Source organism: Ooceraea biroi, chromosome 9 (genome assembly GCF_003672135.1).
Source record: "Ooceraea biroi isolate clonal line C1 chromosome 9, Obir_v5.4, whole genome shotgun sequence".
Taxonomy (NCBI): Eukaryota; Metazoa; Arthropoda; class Insecta; order Hymenoptera; family Formicidae; genus Ooceraea; species Ooceraea biroi.
The window spans coordinates 2,097,834-2,119,788 of NC_039514.1; the positions used below are offsets into that span (position 1 = coordinate 2,097,834).

At 40.7% G+C, this 21,955-nt stretch overlaps 1 protein-coding gene across 1 annotated transcript in view; it reads left to right on the plus strand.

Moving 5' to 3' along the window:
• The window catches only part of LOC105276286, a 153,617-nt gene that overhangs the window by 60,750 nt on the left and 70,912 nt on the right, over nt 1-21,955 (plus strand). The window contains exons 2-3 of the mRNA XM_026972296.1: nt 5,084-5,123; nt 15,672-15,741. Of these exons, the coding sequence (XP_026828097.1) occupies nt 5,084-5,123; nt 15,672-15,741 (110 nt within the window). The remainder of the gene's footprint in view (nt 1-5,083; nt 5,124-15,671; nt 15,742-21,955) is intronic.

Here is a 21,955-nt window from a genome sequence, read left to right on the forward strand (position 1 = left end):
AAAACGCACTCTGCCGATGCGACTTGCGAAGAATGACTTTATCGTAAGAAAAATATAATATAAAATTTAGCAGTGTTAAGATAATTGCATAATGTTAAAGTATTAATCACGCATTTTATAAAAAAAATATAAGTAAAGTGCTGCATAAGTAGAATTAAGATATTATGTAACGATGAAAAAAGTGTGTAAAAATATTATTAATTGCTGACAAATTCAACTGCAATGACAAGAATGGACTTTTCTTAATATCAAAATAAGAATGCTGAGATGGAAATCGAGCGCTACGTGTATTATATCGGATACTGCGTCTGATCTGAGGGAGGGAGACACTTTTCTGCGTAACATCACGAAACTTTGAATAACGATAACGTCGGCATTTTGCATCACGCATAAGTGACATCCCATGTGTTTTTGCAAGAAGCAGATAGGCAGAATAAATTTTACCGCGGCCCGCGCGCACGCAGAGTTCTTCAAAGAAGATCCTGCGACGTCGCGATACCCCGTCTTGAAATGAAGTCCTGAATATATTTCCCGAATTATGCTTGGACAAATATTATTATCGTCGTTGCAACAAAGAGTCCGGGCTTCATTGTGTGCCTTCATCCTACGTCGGCGCGCGAGACGGACCTTCTTTCAGAAGGTCACGAGCAATTTCCCCTTTGCCTTCTCTAACTCGCGAACAAAAAAGCGATTTGCATCGTATAAAAGGGCGCCTGATGAAGGTGCGAGGGGGTTAGCGCCGGAGCTATTAGTGACAGTGGAAACAACTTGGCTCGCCTAGAATAGAAGAAAGGATAGAACGGCGCGAAAAGCGCCGGATGAATGAAATATATATAGCAACAATTACGCGATGGAGAAATGGCAATTGTTTTGCGTCTGGTCACGTGAGGAGCATTCTTCATTGCCACGTATACACGCGTATACACGTCTTCCTCCTTCCCGTCAATATGTCGATGAGCTACGATGGCGAGTGATATATTTTTATTGGCCGCGAGTTCTGGCGCGGCCGAATGATCGGAAGTTTCGTAGGTGAGTCACGTGCTCGAGGATTTGTGATTTTGATCCTAATGTGCCCGACTCCTCTTGGGTACAATAACTTCTGTTTTATACAACTGAAACTGTCTTGGATCTTGGCGCGATACAACGCTCTCGGTAACACCGCTAGACATTGGTCATGCATCTATTTCTGCGAACTTCTCGAACTCTCGCAACTTTCTGAGAGTTGTAGTTTGTCTTCCCTCGCTTGTTACAAGTTCTCTGGCCTCGTTCTTTTAAATCGCGCTTCATTTGCCGTCGTTTTTTTTTCATGCCTCCGGAATCATAAATCTCTCATTTTTACGAAATAATACCACACAGATTTTTATAATTAGATAATTTTTTTATATATAATAGATTCTGTATAAGGCGATCATTGAATGTTGACTCGCGGTGTCTTTAATGCATATCTTGGATAGTCCGGTTCACATATCGTATTTTCATTAACCAAGTTTGAAAACAACATTAACAGATATCCAATTGCTTATTTATTCTCGTTATGCTAATTATGGATACGATCGGTTTATGCAGGATGACCTGATAAATTTCGCGAATGTTTTTAAGTCGCCCACGTTCGAGAGAATATATGGCGCAGGGCAACGGAAAATTAAATGAACGCAGACGATGCGCTAATTGCGTTTTGCTAATTGCTTTCTTCACCAGGATGAATTATTGGCGTTCGCTTCCTTCGATGGGTATTTTCCTCCGTCCAGCGATCGAGTTGAACGCGTTGAAAGAAAAATCCGCACGAAATACCTCATCAGTTTCTGAATAAATTTCTTATCGCGCCTCTCGCTTCGAATTAAGTTTCAAGTTAAAAAAGTTCCCGATGAATTCCGTCCGTGCCTCGGCGGACATGGCGATTCCGTGAACTGAACGATTCATTAGTGCAGTATAACGATTATGTCTTTATTAGTAAAATTTTCTCGCTTCTCGCGCGCGCCGAGAGGGAAATTCCCATGCACTCATGCACTCGCTGGTCGATGCGCTGGTTGAAAGTTTAATTTCTAAATGAAATACGCCGCGTGCGATAATTTAATGATAGAACTTTCTTGTATTGAACCCATGTGTGAGACACAACGATGGCGATATATGGGAGTTCGCCTCGTCATTATAACAGATGAAATTAGTTTTGTTTGGCGTCCATTGCATTTCCTTATTTCTCTCGGTCATTAGTTTCCGCGGCTACGAATTGCCTTCATCGTAATAGAATTTCTGCGCGGACCATCATTTGAGCACCGTCAGTTTAGTGTTACCTGTTATCCGCTACATTGCCGCCGTCTAGAGGTGAGAATTTTCACGATAGAAATATCGCGAGATTAAAGCTTATTGAACGGTCAGCGGTGGAGGAATGCGTTGGCATTCAGAATATATGCGGCCGCGCTCGCACGCTTTGTATGCATCCGGGCATATCCGCTTCTTTGCTACTTGAAAGTCTGACATACACAGCCGCGATTCCCTAACTATGAAAAACGGTTCAAACTTGCATACCTCTTTAAAGTTTCTCGTGGAAGCAATTGAGAATTCCCGGAGAAACTTTGTCGCGACGTGTATGAGGACGTATATAATTTTCGATTCCACCGGTGGGACGAATTTTCCTTATTGAATTCTGAATATGACGCGTCTCCGCTGCACGGTTTGCCGATACTTTGCATTATATTTCACGCGATTAAAAGATGCTGGCTGGGCCAACATGATGTCACTCAAACGAGACAGACGTAGGTAATTTAATAATAAAACGGGCAGGAGATCAGTAATGCAAATGAGATATTTTAAATAACATGTTTAAATAAGGAATTTAAAATTTTAAATAAGGAAAATAAAGAACATTCCTCCGCTTTGGAAACATTCACGTAATTCTCGTAAAAGCTAGGGATGAAAAAAGTTGTGAATTCGTTTCTTCAAGACGGCAAGGAGAACTGTGTGACTTTAAGTTAAATGAAGAGGCATATAACTTCCTGCACTTTCCAATATTGTTCCTTTAAATCCCATAACTTACGTTCGAACTAGTTTTTCTCATTAAGCATATGAGGCAGGAGTTATGGCAAACTTGGTATACATGGTTAGTTTGAAAGTAAATTGACAAATTTTGTATGCAACAAATTCCTTGCTTACATAACGATTATGTTACAAAAATTATGTGTAGCGTATGTACATTAGGGTCTTATCAAACTGATGTCACCTTTTTTGCTTAAAAACGCACATCTCCCTTTTACTTTTCTTTTGCTGAATAAGCTAAAAGCAAAGTTGAATGATGATTCGGGCTCGCTCAGCCTTCTTATGTTGTAGAGACTGTAAAATTAATGAGCGATGGATCACACCTGTGTTATAAAAAGTAATCTATTATGCTAAATGCGACAAGCGAAAGATCTTAAACATGATTTTGTGTGAAATGTATAAATTGTTTATTTTCCGTGTGTTTATTTTTTATTTATTTCTATAGTATTAGTTATTGATGTTGTTAGCATCAATTTCTATAATTATTAAAGATATTTTTGTAATTATGTAATTTATTTAATATATTAATATGCAATAATAATATAGTTACATATATATCATTTTATTATTGAATAGTTTAACGTTTTGAATTAAAACGGTATAAATTCTGACTGACAATGAAAAATTTGTGTGTAAATAGATTGCCGTATCTTTCTCGTCAATGAACAAAATTATCTCGTTTAGCCAGCAATTTCGTACTGATGAACTTTCCTTTCTATTCCTATCTCGTTGTGAATGAGCTAACAATGGACTAAATGACAGCTATGAGAGTATATGTACTTTCCCTTTCGAAGTTAGCAGGTATTTAATTAAGTTGTAGCTTATAGTGCAATGTAGTAGGAATCATGAATTATATTTATAATTAATGAATAGCACTATAATGCATATACAAAATATAATAATAAATCCAATAAAGAACAATTGTGTGTTGTATATGTACTACGTGTAAATTAATAATATAAATACAAACGAGATATTGTATAAACGTTATGAAAAAGCTATTTAATTTGGATATATTTTCATCACTGCTGAATAAAGTCCTGAAATATTCAATCCAATCATCGAACTTGTCTTGAAAATTGATTTTACGATTCGAATAAAAGGTAGTCCGGTTCACAGACAGGAAATTCGACAAGTTGCAATGGGAAACCGTTTCGCAAAATTCTTGCGCGATTGTGTTACTACGTTGTATTCGACAGAATTTCGGTAACAATGCACCGACATTCACGGAGGGATGACGGGAAAAGAAGGGTCGAAAACGCGCGCGGCTCTGATGCGCGGCCGCGCGAATAGCAGGTTCGACAAAGTGCAAAAATCGATTTTCCGGACCCGCGCGAATGAAAACTTCCGGTCTTTAAAGAGGCTCATTATTTTCCTGCCAGAAACGGCCGGTTCTACGAGCGGCCGGCTTTTCCTCTTCGCCGTAACCGTTCCGCCGCTGGCTGACTGGTTGGCTTGCTGGCTGGCTGGCTGGCTGGTGCCAGCTAGAGAATGGGATTTGGGGTGGAATCGGGGTGGACAAGATTGATAAATTATCGGCTTGAAAAATGCAAAACCGATGCGCGCACACTCACGATTTCACAAACGTGCGCACCCGCACGTCCGCGCGTGTTGGTGTGACATATCGCACGAGTAAGCCCTTATACGATGAATTCAGGCGGATGCATGTTCCTCCACATAAATTCCGACACGAAGCTACGTCGCCTGTCATAGGAGATGCACTGAAAAACTGCGCGGTCTACGGCGAGAGTGCATTCCTCACTTTTACGCCTCGATGCGACGCCGTTCACGATCTGATTGCGCAATTAAATCTACAGCCTCGCTTCGTAGACGGCGAATTATTAACGTACAGCGAGAATGACTATTTGTTTTGCAGACGTACTTGTTTTATTTGTTCTGACTGCACGGAGCGTTCATTATAAGCGCCAGGCAGGCAGTTCGTAATAATAAATGTTTGAAGGAATTATACAAATTCTGTAATGAGTACATTTATTATCACGAGAAGTCGTAATGTTCATTAATTAGCAATTAAATATTTTTATTATTTCAGGACGGACGGCCAGTGCTGTTATCGTGCATCGATTGACGAGGTCAGTGTACACAAGTAGTTTGAAACGAGATTATGTTTAATTTAATTGTTGTCAATTGAAGTAAATGTCACTAGCGAGATTGTTTAATCTATTTTCGCTTGCTAGTAATATTTCGTTACGCCTACTATCATCTCGAATATTAGATGCTGTCAATTAGAAAACTTGGGAAGTTAGATCAATCTTTCATAACATGGCAGACATTTTATATGAGTGACATTAACGATATAACAGAGCATCCCGTGGATATTCTCGTGGGATTTTAATGCCACGCGATTTGTACGATGCCGTAATAACTGAAAATATTCCGCGCGAGATGTTTTTGACAAAATTTGTAATCTTTTAGATATGTATATAAAGCAACGTGATTTAATTTGTCGCATGGCGCTTTTTTTCTCCCGTAATTCGAACGTCGCAATGAATTTTCTCTCTTGGCGAGCTTTAGTAATACGCTTGTGACGCCGTGATAAAATTGATTGCGCGTTTGATCGGGCGAACTATTAATATATTAGAAAGAAAAAAAAGAGGAAGAAAAAGAGAGTGCAGAAAACGAAGAGGGTGTTTAAAAGAGAAGCAGCCATTATAGAGCGGATTGCACTTATTAATGGAGAATTATATGTCACTGTAAAAAGACAAGCGCTCTTGCAATATTAACGCGCTTGTTGTGTGCATGCATTCATATTCATATATTTCTCCTAGGAATTGCTTGATTGATTGGTTCTAATTGTAAGAACTAAAGTTCTCGGTATATTATCTATGCTCTCGAGAAAAAATTAGTTCCATAAAGCTGTCCAAATTTCTATCCCATATTTCTATCTAAATCGTGTCCTGGATAAAAAACTTGAGTGAAATTGTACAATTTGGCTAGTCGAGATATAATTATAATGCTATTGTGAAAATATTTTAGAAAATATAAAATAAAAAAGGAATATAGAGAAAATTGCATTGAAAGTAATGCAGAAGTATAATATTATATTTATGTAGAAATATTCTCTCTCTCCCTCTCTCTTTTCTCTCTCCTTCTCTCACTCTTTCTTTTTCTCTTTCTGATGGGAGAATCAAAGTTATCATAAAATATAATAATATATAATAAAATATAATAAAAGACATGTAACTTAGGTAATAATTTCAATGATTGTAAAGGAACAAATAAACTGTAAAGGAAGAAATAAATAAATACCTATCTTCTAGTGCGAGCATGTAATTTATTATTATCAAATTTATTATTATCATTATTGCAGAAATTTTAAACACACGTTTGTTAATTAATAAACGAACATGGCTCGATGATACACAAGAAAATTAACTCTCAACAAGTTTATTAACTCTCGCGGCATTTGCAGTAGGACGATATTGCATTGTGTTAGGGCGTGTGATCTTTTAAGCGTGAATTATAAAATCAGGTGTGTGCACACGGCGTATTGAAGTCACGAAATAAATAAACCTTCAAATGTCAGGTTTACAGTCAGCTGGTTAGAAACACTTGTATCCGGATTCGATGTTGTTTCAATTTCCAGGTTGAATATCGATTGAACATATCGATACTTCGACGTACGCAAATACGTGGAAGTGCCGTATCGAATATTTTTCCACTTGCGATCGTGAAAGGTAATATTGGCGCAGTGCAGAAGGTGCGTTGCATTTAGTCGATGAATTCAATATCGCGGATTTTTGTTATTATTGTAGTAAACAACAAGCCAATGTACATTGCTCTCGGCCATGCCGTGTGCTGCATCGGGCTTTCGATGAGGCCTCCATTTAATATGCATTACGCTGCAACGCTGCCTTGATAAGTGTTGATCTGGCTTAAATCCTTTTTCACTCGTCATTGTTAACCTGAAATAATATGAAATTTAAACAAAAAAGAGATATTAAAAAATGTTATCACCGAAAGTTAAAACGGTTGAAATGTTTGCTGCGTTCAATATGTTATAACTTTTGGAGCCAATTAAATTTAATACATTTTGATATTTTTATATTAACGTGAGTATATCGGCAAATATATTTTCCGTATTTAACAAATACAAAAATAACTCTTTTTTGTCGACACGACTGGCAATTTATTAATCTTCACAGAAAACGCAAACGTTTCGACTAGTATTGGTCCTCTTCAGTATGGCTACAATTAGAATATTACAATGTCTCTTTCTAAAATAAACAATAAAGGTAGATAATAAACATAAGATTATCACATACACAGCATAAATGTAATAATACAACTTAAATACAAAAATGTATATATATTTTTATTCAAATTACTATACTACTATATGTTAACCTTTATTATCTCATAAAACAGTTTTGATTCAAAAGTTTTGATATTATGAGCACTAATTAGGTATTCATGTTATATGAGATAAATGGATTTTAAAATAAAAAAGCAACATCAAAACTTATTTACCGACATTTTATTCTTTATGTGGTAATCTATTCTTAGGTATTTTTTAAATTACTTTTATGTAAGCTTTGATTTTTCAGCTTGTTACGTGAAACACACTCTTTTAATATTTATATGTTATAAATTTAATTTGCGTTATTTGTCTTGTTAATGTTACGAGCCTGCATTCAATAACAGATTTATAAATTTTTTTCCATGTGGGTTATTTTGCATAGTAACAAGATTATACGATATGAAAAAAATTGTGATTGAGTGGATTTATGTGCATGTGCATGCATTTGGCACGACAGTCATCGACGCGATTAAAATAGATTTTGGCAGAGTGGTTCCATTGCGAATGTGATTAACAACATTGTTGCATGGCTGGTAGTCGGATTTACAACCAGTCGCGATTGCTAATAAATACATATTTAAATACGCCAAAGAGCCACATTAAAAGTAAAATTAAAATCGAAAAAAAGTTTAAAAAAAATCTTTTTATATTAATAACGAAATATTTCCAAAATGTTCGAACGCATTATCACCATTAGCGTTTTGGAGCATACATAATCGGCTCGATTTTCGAATTCTATGAATATATAAACTATCTACTTAAGGCGAACTGCCAAAGCTGCATAACGGTTTAATGTTGTGTAAGTTGTCTAAGTAGATAGTCCCTTTTTGTGTTTGTAAAAACGAGGATTGAGCCGATTACGCATACTCCGAAACGCTAATAACGATAATGCGTTAGAACATTTTGGAAACACTAATCGTGTTCTATTTCTTCTCGATTGATGAGAAGAGTATGCTGGAGGATTCCACGCAATTATAGAAAAGTCTCGCAAATCATATGCGGTAGAAGGCCTGTGCATTCGACTGCATTGCTATGGGTTATGGCTACGTATGTCAATCCACAATTGACGAGCTAAATACGCTAACGTGGTAATTCGATTTGGCTTCCCCGCGACGAAATATCGGGAAAACGAGAGAATACGTGAGCAAGTTCTGAATACGTTATCCGAATATGACGCTCTGTTATTTTATTCCGTCGGTTTTTCAGCGATCACCTCTTCCGCGTTCGGATAGCGCGCGAAATCCTATCGCCTGAAAGGGAAAGGATACCGGGAGGGGTGCAATCGAATATCGACGTTGCTCCCGTTTGTGTAATTAGCACGCACGTTACGGGGGCGGCAAATGAATCAGGCTTAATTGCATGATTCGATTTTCGTCTGACACGAGATGTGGTCCTTCTCTAGCATTCTCTAATATTATATGAGCGCTATACGGCGTGTGCGCTATAGTAATCTCCATTAAACCGATGCTTACGGAGATAGCGTATTAGAGCAGCAACTTTGGTGGATACACGAAATTAGGTTTAGCAATTCTCGCTACATTCTCGTAATGCACGTTGTAGTTTGTCGAGGTATTATATTGATATAAATCCGTTTTTCTTGGCGAATATATTCCTATGACAAATATTTCATAAAATGTCGAATAAGTTCAGATGATTTCAATATTTTGGTTATTCATCTTGATAATATAATTATCAATAATGGTTATTTTATCGTGATAATATAATTATCAATAAAACTGAAACATGTTTTTAAACAATTAGTATAAATTATTACAATAAAAAAAGGACTATCAACGTTCACGCATTAGACAGTTTTTGTTGTCGCCATTGTCTCCCGTTGCTTCTACTTAGTTATCCATATAGCGAAGTGATATTATAGCGGAGCAACCACACACACACACACCCACACAGATTGTAATATACTTCGCTAGTAAAACTGTCATCAAGTATTATCCATCACGCGTGCCATCTTAATTTGACGCCACGCAGTCATGTGGAACTGCCTCCTCAAATAGAGTATGCTCGTAAGGGACGGGAAGATGTGGGACGGTCGACCGGGTCGCCGAAAATGTGGGTATCCTGCCTCCGAAACCATCCCCGGCACGGTCCCTCATTAAAATAGTTAAGCTCTATTAAGAAGCGGCTAGGTCCAGGGTGCTCTAAAGTAACACGTTCTATTGTACATCAGCCCTCGCCGCTGGGACGGTTGATAATAACGGTGGATATCACCTGGGAAGTTTAGCGTAACTGCAGCTGCGCGAGCTATATTACGTCAGCTCCGTTGATGGACCCTTATGCCAGATTACGGAGGGTGCTCGTTAAACCCGCAAAAGTTTCTAATGTAAGTATTTAAATTTCGGGCATAATGGAGTCCACGGTCCTTGGCGATAACGTCGTCTCGATGCTCAGCAGTGGTGCGCGTCAATAATTTCACAGAAAATAGCGCTCCGTCTCTTAGTCTTGAATTATCTGATTATACATTCAAACATTCAAGTAACATTTTACGACGATATATTTTTCATAGCGTTGTTGATGCAAATTTCACAAGTTGCAGATTTTCATTCGAGAGGTGGTGAGTTTTCAAGCTAGCAGACTGCGTTTCTCTCTGCGTGGAATCGCGCTCACGCGAGTATGAGCAGTGTTTTCGCGGCCGAGTGTATTTTTATCCTTGGATGCGCGCGTGCACGCAAAACCGGCTAAAGCGGCACTTTTCAAAGACAATGTCTCGCGATAAAACCACGCCGTTTCCGCTGATAACGCCGCGTGAACAAAGTGCCGGGAAAAGCGCAGTAGCCGCAGCTGTCCCCGGGACTCTCGAGGGTGCATCTCGGTCGAGTGTCACGCGCGCATCCTCGCTCGTCTTCACCTACAATTTCCCGTTGCCATCGCCGCTATCAACGAGCAAAATCTGCCGCGTGGTCCGTCCTCTTTGTGGCACGCGAACGCCATGACTTTTGCCGCATTAACGGGATGGCTTGTTACGAGCTGACGCGGACCATCTTGATGATGCGGCGCGGATACGCCAGCTTAACGAGTCGCCACCGCATCGTGGTTCGTTCGCCAAATCTGATTCTCGCAACAAGACGAATAAAGTAACGCGATGTGACTTGCATGCGTGCTTTTAAATTTGTGCTGTGCTCCGCGAGTCTGCATGTGCTGAGATCCAATTTGGTGGTCTCGGGGTTTAATAAAGTTTTGTTACAGTCATTAGTTAGATGTTGTTTGAACATTCTTTTTTCTCTTTTATCTCTTTGGTTTATTACGAATTGTATACAAACCTGGGTATTGCGGGTGTGAAAAGATCGCATACATAAACGTATTTACAACTAGTTAAATAGAGAGTACACGTAACACGTGGGATCGCGATGAAAATTGCAGAAACTGATTTTCCGAGCCGTGTTAAAAAACCGCGATTAATTTCGTCGAAACCATAACGCTTTTACCGTGTGCAAATACCAATGCCCTGTAAATCCTTGCAAAATATATATCAGCAGGACACGTTTTGCGCTGTGTAGTCACATAACGTGTTGTACGCGATGTGAAACTTTGCATGTGGTTTGCGAATCAACAGCGTATTGCTGGTTGCTTCTTGTTCGTTCGAGTTGTTGAGAACTTGGCGATTCACGTTCGCATTGTCGTAAAGAATGTTTTATCTGCTCCGGGATTGGTTTAACAAATAAGAACATTGTTAATGTCAAATTGCTACGTGCGAATATACGTAGTTATTTATGATTTCTGCTAACCGAGTCTTAGTGTTAGAAGCTCGATGTACGTTGATTTTATAGGTACAACACTTTACTATAGAAATATATTATTGATTTATATAATTAAATTTATTATTCAAAACAGCATTACATTAAAAGCTATTTGGATGATATCTATGATAATTGCAGTTTTTCCCATTTATCACTTAACAAATAAGTTTACGAGAGATGGTATCGCAAAGACGTACGCTGAATATGTTATTATGATTTATACTATCAGGATTTAGTGATATGTTGACGGAATATTCGATGCAGCAATTATAGAATGCATGATTTGACACAATGTATTCGCGCTTGTGGTGCGATTAACTGGTTAGCATGAAAATTACATACACATGCACCCGCAAGCGCGCTCGTATATAATTTATAGTTAGATCAACGTTATCTATCACGCGATTTATCTATCGACGATATCGTCGCATGACCCATTCCAACCACAATGTGATTTCAATGGTTGCGAATTAGTTATCGCTTGCGAGATATGTATACATACATACGCGTTGCTTGTGTTATTAATATTGATATAATTAATATATGAGTTTACAAACGCTACACGTTTGTGAATGACAGGTGTATAGGTATACGGATTTAGATCTACAACCTATTACCGTTACAGAAATCTTTCATTCTGTAATATAATTGCGTATATTCTATATGATAATTGCATAATAACACTAAGCTAGATTTGTGCAGAGAGTCCGCATATACAGAAGTTACGTACCTCTGCGATATTGCGGAATTGTTGCTGGTTCTGAAGAGTTCATACCCCTAATGAGTTACGAACTCTTTGCCGTAGAAGATTTTAGCGTCCTTTTCTTTTCCATCCATTCCTTCGGCCCATTGCTCCTTTAACAAGGTATTCTCAAGGATTTCGTTGAATACTCGGAGTCCAAGAACGTCCAAGCTTTCCTGTGCCAACGCTACTTTATGGTCGTAGCAATTGTAGACTTGTTATTTCTTGAGGTAAAGCTTTCAGCTTGATTTAGGAAATATCTCGATATATCAAATATTCGACTTACCTTCATTACAACATGATTCTTTCATGCTTAATTTTCGAAAATATATTATCCTCAATACTTAAGAATATATTTAAAAATATGACATATCCATCTGCTTGTAAAAATGTAAGTAATTTTTTCATGAGTCGAAGGAACGGATGGAAAAGAAAAGGACGCTAAAATCTTCCACAGCGAAGAGTTCGTAACTCATTAGGAGCATGAACTCCACAGAACCAGCAGTAATTCCGTAATATCGCAATACCGCAATATAGCTACTTAAGAATATATTTCAAAATACGGCATGCCCACCTGCTTGCAAAAATGTAAGTCATTTTCATATAAAATTAGTACAACACAGGCGCGCGCTATTTTATTTTTCAATGTTAATAATATTTTCGAATAATAATATTCATCTATTATTTATTAAAAAATTTTTTTCTTTTTCCGAGGAGTTCTGAGATGTTTATATTATTAATTGGCATATTGCCTAGAGTTCTCTGCTATTGAAAAGACCGTAAACTCAAAAATGAAAAAGTTCTAGCCCGTAGCCCTATTCTAAAAAAGGCGTTAAAGGCGTTATTTATTTCATCATGTTTCATCAATACAAGTTTGACAGAATGGACAGCTGCCGTTTTCACGTTCCTAAGAAATAATAAATTAATATAACCGCACTGACAGCCACTATGACATTCTGACATTCGCAACACAAAGTTCAAGTCACACGAAGTTCGAGCCAAGCGAGAGAACCAATCAGCGTCGCGGAAAAGAGGCCTCAATATTCGATAAAAAAGAACTTCACGATGTTAACACGCCTTTTTTAGAATAGGAGGATTGGAAATGTAAAAAGGATAAAACAATGTACAATCATTATTATATTGTAAACCTTGCGTACATCATGTGGCTTATAAAAAATCTTGGTCTCGCGATAATTAAAAAAAGAATAAAAGTATTAATAATTAGTGCTACGCGTTAAAATTACATATCAGGATACATTTTGTTCTACGTCCGTAAATGGAAGGGAACTGAATGCAGGAAATTCGAACTTTTTTCAGTTTAATTGTCTTCGACTTTCTGATCGCACTCGGCAGACGTTTAATTGTCGGAATTTGGTTACTACGTGCGTTCTGGACGCGCGCGTACGTGGCCCCTCGTTCGTTAATTCTGGGAGCTGCGGATCCAGGTGTACAAATTCCCTTTTCTACGTGTACGTATGGAAACGTGCTCACACGGACGAGCAACCCTCGCGCGCGCGTGCCTGCGTACGCGTACGAATTTGATCTATCCTTCAAGTTCAGCACGCGTTAGGTGTTAGACCATGATCCTTTACACGAAGATCACACATCCAGACTGTTAGAAACTTCTAACTATCAAGGTTACCTCAATGATCCGCATGGCAGTGTGAAATACCTACTCTTGAGTAAATTTTCAACGAAATTCATGTTGAAGAACATGAGACAAGAAACGCTACAAATTTAATTGAAAAGATGCAGCGTAAAGTATTGAATTATCAATCGATTTTTAATAATTTGATGCTATATCTGTCAAATAATTGTACGTGAAAAAATGTTGGTGGTGTTTCTCTGTTTTGGCATTAATAATATGAATGACCGCGTTTGCGACACATAATGAGGATTAAGATGATTTTAAACAAGAAGACCCTTGTTGTACTTCGTCGCGTTATTTCACAGCGCGTTGCAGCATTGCCGAGCAACATTATTTCAGCCATGTAACGTTACAACGTGCTACGCGGACCCGGTGCAACGCGATATTACGTCGCTAAAGTTGGAGAAATTAATAGTGCGTCGCAACTTTGGTTTAACCCTCGCGCCGTAAAAATACGCGACTTTGTTAACTAAGCAATTAGCTTGCGCTCGAGTTTTACGATCCCGAATACGTTTCGTGTGACCGTACGTTATGTACACGTCAGAATACGTTTCATTGCACAAGCCGTGCGTGTCCGGCGTCGATGAGGTGTACGGGGTATCCGTTACCATTTCGCGCTTTCGCTCCGATACGCGAGCGTCGTGCATGCGCCATAAAAATTATAAATTATTACCTCCCTCACGCGCAGACCAGTGTGCCTATATCTCTCGAGTTTCGCGAAACGCGGCAATGTATAACCCGTGTAAATTAATGCGACACGTCATTACCGAGGACGCGAAGAAATATCCAAGGAAGGCTTTATGGGGTTTGATCGCGTGCGGTGGAGCGGTACCGGTTTACGGCTGCGCGTTATCGAACTCGCCATGGAACGCGGATATAGTTATGCATATTAATCACAGTGCAATGGCGAGTGCGTGCCGCACTGACGAATTCAACGCACATGCAAGTTAATGCATCGAAACGCAGAACGGAGAACAGCCGAGGGGAGAGACGACGAGAGACTTGTCACGCGCGTGTAAATAAGGCGTAATGTATGGGGCTTACCATGAGGCCGCGGACCCGGGGATTACCCCGCTGTATGCAGCCCGCATGCACCCCTTACCCCCGTAAATGGAATGCAAAGTACATTCGGGCGTAAATCATGCGATAGAAACGGGCTGGCGTAATCCATTGCCCGCGGCGCCGGGCCGGTGTAAATCGCGAAGATTGCGACAATGATTCAGCGCAGGTTTATGGCGCCTCGTGTAATTAAGTCGTGTATGTCCGATGGGTATTACGTGTGCAAACATGTTGCTTGGATTCAAGTGCACGCGTGCGTGCAAGCGTCGCGTCCGCGCGCGAGCGTAATCGGATCGCGCAAAACTCGACGCTCGGTGTAAGTATCTCTCGCGCTTTCGTCCCTCGTCTCATTTTGCTCTCTGCTTTTTTTCTCTTATTTTCTTCCTCCTTCGTTGATTCCACTGTCCCCCTCGCGCGTTCCCGGCGTGAGTTAATTTTTCATCGCACGCGGGAATTCGCCGCAAGCGCATCATCCACGATGCAACTATACGCCGATCCGCGTTTCCTGCTCGCGCTGCTGTGAAGGAATAGCTACATCTCAAAGCAGCTCACGTTGAGCGTTTTTTTTGTTTCTTTTTTGTTCAGTTGCGGATTTGTCGCGTGTGATACATGTGCGTTTTATTGCCGCTCCCTTCTATGAACGTCGGTATATTGTATGAGTTTCTTAGATTTAATTTATTTCACTTCATTTTCCTCGGTTTCTGGTGCTTTTTCACATTTGTAAACTGCTATGGTAAATTAAAAATAAAAATAATTTAATTATTTTGCAGATTAAAATAATAATAATAGATTTCAACAATTAATTCTTCAATTGACAAACAAAAGAGCAGCGTTGTCTATTAATACAACATCTATTACCACTGCTGCATTAAATTCTGATAAATTTTACGCAAAAAATCTAAGATTGTCCTTTTTCCTTCAAAGAAATTTCAGAAATCGATAAATTGCTGCAGGCCTTTTATACATATAGCTGACGATATCGTATCAGATATTAAAGTCTGGCATATAGGGAACGAAGCTGCCGGATAAGCTTGCCTTACGACTGATCTTTTTTTTTTACGTCACTCCAGTGCTTTTATCTCTGCCACTAACTTATGTGCCCTTTTTTTGTAACAGGTGGTGACGAACAGACTCGTGGAAACGTCGCAGCTCCTCCCCGCGTACTCCTCGCCGACAGAGCAGAGAGGTAAGCGTACGCACATTTTTAATTTTGCGAACATAACGAGGCCGTAATTTATAAAGGCTTTGTCTCAACCGCCTAGGACTTTAACGAGGGCATTAAAGTGGTTTCGAGTCGCGGCGGGACTCGAACGAATTACGTACATTGAGTTTTAAGACCCGCGAGAAAGCATTTTTAGATGGGCCGCGTGCTTTTTCGCGTAAAACCTTTAAACCTGCGTTATTAAATCTGGCGCTGTTCCATAAAATATAACTTTCGAGGCGGTGGTAAGGGTCGAAGAGAACTTCGACGGGAGAATACCTTTCAACGTTCTTACGCGTTAAGAATAAACGCGTTAAAAAATTTCTTACATCATACACGGCAGTTACTGCTTTCAGCATTTTACATGTTGACAGTGCGGAATTCAATGCGACCGTTTTGCCACGTATTAACATATCGCACACGCAATGTTTGTTCGATTCCGTTCTCTTCATTGCAAATTTAATCGCGTTTACGTACATGCTATTCGAGGTCCATTTAAAATTCTACCGACATCATTATGCATGGTATTGCAACGCTTTTAAAGTGGTTTTACATATATCTTTCAGTTACCGCGAAATTTATCTCACTTACCGTCGTATCCCCGTCGTATGATATACTCTTTCTAATACGTTCGGAATTAAAGCCTCATTAACGAAGTTGAACCTAAAGTTTTCTGCGAAATATATTTTTCACATCATCAAGAAACAGAGATAAAAAGTTCAACAAAGGCGAGCGTCCTTATGCACGGGAAGGAGTCGAAGGGGAAATGCAAGCTCGCAGTACACGAAACTGTCAAGAAATTAACCTACTTAAAAAAGTACTGGCAACTGAATGCAAATTACAATTCTTACATTTTTAACAAAGTACCGTAGTTTTGACCAGTATAACAACCGCGCGTAACAAAGTTTCGAAAATAAGCCTTAATAGAACCGACTGCGCTTGCAACGATAGCATACAAACCGTATTCATTTTTTCTTCTTACCCTGGTGGGCATGGTACTTTTAATGGAAATTTTCTGCTTCCACTGCTAAGACTCGTCTGGCGTGCGCTTAGTGTTCGTGTTGCTCGCGCGAGTGAAATTCGCGGGTAAAATTTTTTATACATGAAAAAGGGAAGAAATTATTCATTCCGGAGAAAACGAATTTTTCGCGAAATTTTTCGGGGAAATGCGACGCTCGCTGTGCATAGCGTGATATGCTTAGTCGCGAGAATATATACGAGAACAAATTTATCGGACTAATGCGTTTTGTAGATTAATATTTTATCGATTGGTACTTCATTTCTGAACGTTGTAATACTCGCTAGCTAGCACGTTATCGAATTAGCGCAACCTGTATCAACGGCGATATGCAAGTTTGCGTAAACATTTTGACGCAGCTGAGAGTGCACAGTTTCAAATTATATAGCGATTCTACGCGATAAGGCGCACGCGCACGCGAGGCTCCTTTCATCACAAACGAATTTATCAGAAATTCAAGACGACCAATTCAATAACACATATAAATCTTCAACAACGTGCACTGTTAACATAATCGAATTTTGTTACTCGTGTCTGCTATTTTTGAATGACATCAATCGGCTAAATTATCAATCGTTCCCGCTTTATACACCCGCTTCAGCAAAGTTTCGCGAGATTCTTCGAGAGCTTTTCCCGAAGTAGCGACTTGTAAACTTTTCTTCTATAATGCGAAAGGTGTGCATTGAGAGCTTGCGTTCTTAGGAGATCAAGAAAAAAATATATAACGATAATCATATCTTGATGAGAAATTAAACCGTGCAGAAGACTTTTTAAATATTATTAGCGTTTTTCTTGCACGTTTATGCACTATAATCCTCTCTGTTATGGATCGTTGCAGAACTTGTGAATTATATCCTGTATTATGTGAATTCATTATTAGCCCGTCAAGGATGATTTGATTATGCTGAATGTTGCTTCTATCCTTTATCCGCGGTCGCCTTTAATTAAAGGTTACGACGCACAGTATCCTTCATTACGCTATGCATCGTGTCGGAACTCCCAGCGAGGGAATAGCAGTTCAAATTACATGCAGTTACGCAATTACAAGGTTAAGACGTTATCCTTAACGAGAATCCTCAAACTAGTCATTTAGTCCCCGGCGAAATGTTAAAGGCGACAAGTCGCGCTTTTCAGTCCTTAAGGTGTTGACACTATGTTCCCTCTCGTTCTCACCCTCGTTTCGAATCTCGGCATCTTCTACTCGTATTATGGTGCCTTGCTTTTACAGCTGTTTCTCTTTCTACCCCCTTTTATCTCTCTCTCTTTCTCTCTCTCTCTTTTTCTTTCCTTCTTTCTCACTCTCATCGGCATGTCGTCAACGAAAGTGCAGCAGGGTTGACCCACGTGCAGCAACAATGCTTACTGTCGACTGGTTGAAACAGCCACATTGACCGTAGCTGCAACTAAAGTTGCCTGGTCTCGGCTTCTCGCTCGCCATCATTCCCTTTGCATCTCATCCCTTTTCCGACGTTTTCTCGCTTCTATCCGGGCCCGTACGCATGCGTTTGTGTGTTTAGTTGTCCGTGGCGTTCTCTGTAACCTCCTCGATAATTTCGAACCTTCCTCGCTTAAGCAGTTTTCCGGCATCGCGCGAAAGATTCGCCGCCGGCCAGTTCAGGCGATTTCTTGGCGAATCCTTGTCGGCGATCGATCGATACGCCGTCGCCGGAGTGAAATTCGCTTGGAATTCAGTCGACCGTGTCCCGGGCCGAATCCGGACGACGAAGCGATTTGCCGAGTGCCCGCTCGCGGAATTAAAATGCGCCGCGTCTTCCGTGACGAATCGACGCCGATCGTGCGATATACCTACGATCGATTTGAATTTGCGTTCCGCGCCGCTTTGATTTGCGTCGTTCGATATTAAAAGTATCGCGATTCCGCGGAAATCATGTGTGCTTCGAAGAATTGCGCTTGTCTCGCGACGTTATTCGGCAAAGTTTCGCGAGTATTCTCCGAGAGCTTTTCCCAAAGTTCGAGAAAGTTTCGCGTCCCGACTATATAACTTATCGGTTCAGCCTTTATTTGGAGACACGTAAATCTGCATTGCGCGGCACCATTCGCGCATATTTACGGATACGTTTTGAATTGTTCGAAGCAGACGGCGATAAGACAGAGTGTATATGTTGTACCTAATGCCTCGCGATCGCAAATTTTCAATGCATCAAATCTTCTCGCATCTACTGGTCGAGATAATGTCTTGCTTTATATGCAGCGCGGATCCAAAATACTATATAACTGTATTTTATTGCGCTACGAGGGTGGAATATATCGTGGGACAAATTTGGAACTAACATAATAATAAGCGAATTCACGTGCCTCCGAATAATAAATTAGCCAGCCAATTATCGCTTTATTATAAACTTGCGATAATTTGGCCAGTTCGCATTTAGAAAATGAGAAACTGCAATTTCGAGTTTAGACGCTTCGTTGTTCTGGCACGAAAGTTTAATTCGAGAACGCCACAGGCTTTAATATCTCACTGCCGATTTGCATAATCAGGAAATTCATTCCTAATAACTTATAAATTACTTTTGAAATCTCTACGGAAAATATAACTGCTTTGTTTTCTTGGGATATTTAATTTCGGCAAACAATTTATCATTGTTGCATTCTATTCTATTTATATTACTACACGTTACATTATTATTTAGTGGCATAATATGTATCGTGAGAATATTGTGCATTTCCGCTTCATTATGCGATAGTTTCCTTACGTTTGCAACATCTAGCGTGAACTCGAAGAACACGAAATCCCGAAATACGGCCCCGTCATTTCGACTAAACACTAAACTTATTTCCTTACACCTCTGACTGTCGACCAGAATCGCGGATAGACGTTTCGAGAAACAAAGCAGTCTTGGAGGAAACCTCGTTCGCGCTGAGAACGGCGTTGGCTTTCATCGTACGTTCTTCCTATTGCCGTTCCAGCTAGAGGTGAGAGGTGTCATTTAAAATGCAGAGCGATCTTAATGCACGCGCTGATAACGATGCGGGTTCGAGTGTATAGCGCGGTTGTCGGTTGGTATTCAGGTCGATACACTCGTCACCCCCTATGACAGGGAAGAGAGAGAGAGAGAGAGAGAGAGAGAGGGCAGAAAGTGCATGCGGAGAATATGCTTGACGAAGCGTCTGTAAATTTATCGGCTTGTAACGAGCGGCTTTAGCCGGGTCCAGGATTCAGCGCGCTCGTAAAGCAGACGCGACCGATTTTGTTATCTCCGCGGCGATCCTCCTCGCGCGGAACGGTAGTCGTTGTCGTCGTCGTCGTCGGCTCTCCGCTCCGGTCGTCTTATCAGTGCCTCGTACTTCCCGCGCGTTTATACGTCGTCGAATTAAATTCCAGATAATGCGCCGTAAATTTGCTGGCCCAGCCGCCACGTCCGCGCCGCTCGTTCGCCCCGGCGAATTTATCGTCCGCATTAATTTGACATTTAATTTTCCGCGACGCGCGTGTCCCCACGCGCTTCCGCAATTCTCGCGCCATGACGCGCGCCGCCGCGCCGCCCGGAGTGAAACGTTGCGCTTCGAAATTATTCGCGGCGATTTCGTCGCGCGCCGACAATTTGTTTGCCGCGCGGCAATTTCGTGCCTGTCGCATTACTCTGGTTATAATTGGCCGGAATTGCGCCAGCGAGGGAGAAGGAGGGAGGGCTCACATCTGAATCCGTGAGCGAGGACTCGATCGCGGCAGCCCGACGCTTTTCCCCGTTTATTGGGATTCTCTTCGAGCGTTTTTAGATATCGACGATTGTCGCGTCGATTGTGTCCGCGACGCGAATGCGGAAATATTTATGAGAGTTATTCGGCGTTTCTCTCTCCGTGAATATTGAAATTTATTTCAATAGTGATGAGCGGAGAGAGGCAGGATAGCGAGCAAAGATGTTATTTAACTGTCCGTGTCTTTCATTTGCGCGGATCTGAGTGAAGCTGGTATCGGAGGGCAAGCGCACCGTGCTCATTACGAAACACCTTGAAAAAGAGACGTCCGACATCACCGACGCTGGTTTGCAATTAAAGGTGTATAAATTAACAGCGTTGCCCCGGGGAAAAAACCGTTTGATTGAAAGCTAGTGGTGATGCTGGCGGAACTGCATACACTTTCGATGCAAAAGCCTTCGTTTCTCTTTTCGAAATCCGTGCACGTACGTGCACGCGCACGTGACACATCGTTGCGTCCGGTCGCCATTGTTCGTGGCTTCGATAGTTACTTTAATTAGGTTTTTTTAAGCGTAAACGAGCATCTGCGGACCGAGAGTTCTATCGTCGTTGCCTCGACGCGAGAAGAATCTACCATGGGAATATGGAAAGGATGAGCTTCGGGGTGGCGCGAACGTTCTGTAAACGCAATTCGCCGGCACTCCCGAGCTCGGGGTTCTCCCGAGTGCGGCGGATTCACCGACATGGAACTCCCGTCCCGACGAAGGCACGTCGCCGTGAAACGATCACCGCGATTCCGAACGTGACTTGAGAACCGAGGGAGCTGTCGATAGAAACTACCGCCCGACGTTCTTTAAATTTTCGATACTTTTCAGACGTTGATGCGCTCGCCGCTTAATCTCTTCTGACGTGACGGAACTGATGCGGCCACATTTGTGCTACGTGCACGCCGGAGAATGGCGCACGATTGAGAGAGCGCTCTACAGTGTTGCTTTGAGCGTTCCTCTTTGAGATACGCATATAGAGACATTCTTGATATTCTTGATGTTCCGCTGGAGAATGAATGAGACGTTCGAGTATCGTTGATGAAATATCTTTCTGCTTAATCGCGAGATTGTAAACGGTGCAACCGAAATACGAAAATTTTTAGTAGAGTCGGTAAATAAATCGTCCGAGATAAAACGAGTGGTCATTAACGCGTTTCTGAAATATACTGATGAGAGAAGACTCAGGCCGCGAGTTATTTTATTATTTTCCTTTCTTGGAGCAGCGAGTAGCTGTAAACGGTATATATTTTACACAAGCTAAATTGCGCCCAAGACTCTCGCCGTAATTAAAAATCCGATTGAGACTTACTTAGGCGAGGCCGGCATCCCCGCTGCGTGCAAATAAATTTCGCGCTGTTACTCGGGTTCTTCAGCAACTGAAAATTCAGTGTTGCACTATATAAAGCTTTAGTTGAAAGGCACTCCATGGCTCGTAAATAACAACGTTATAATCCGTGGGAAACAAGAGTGAGAAGTA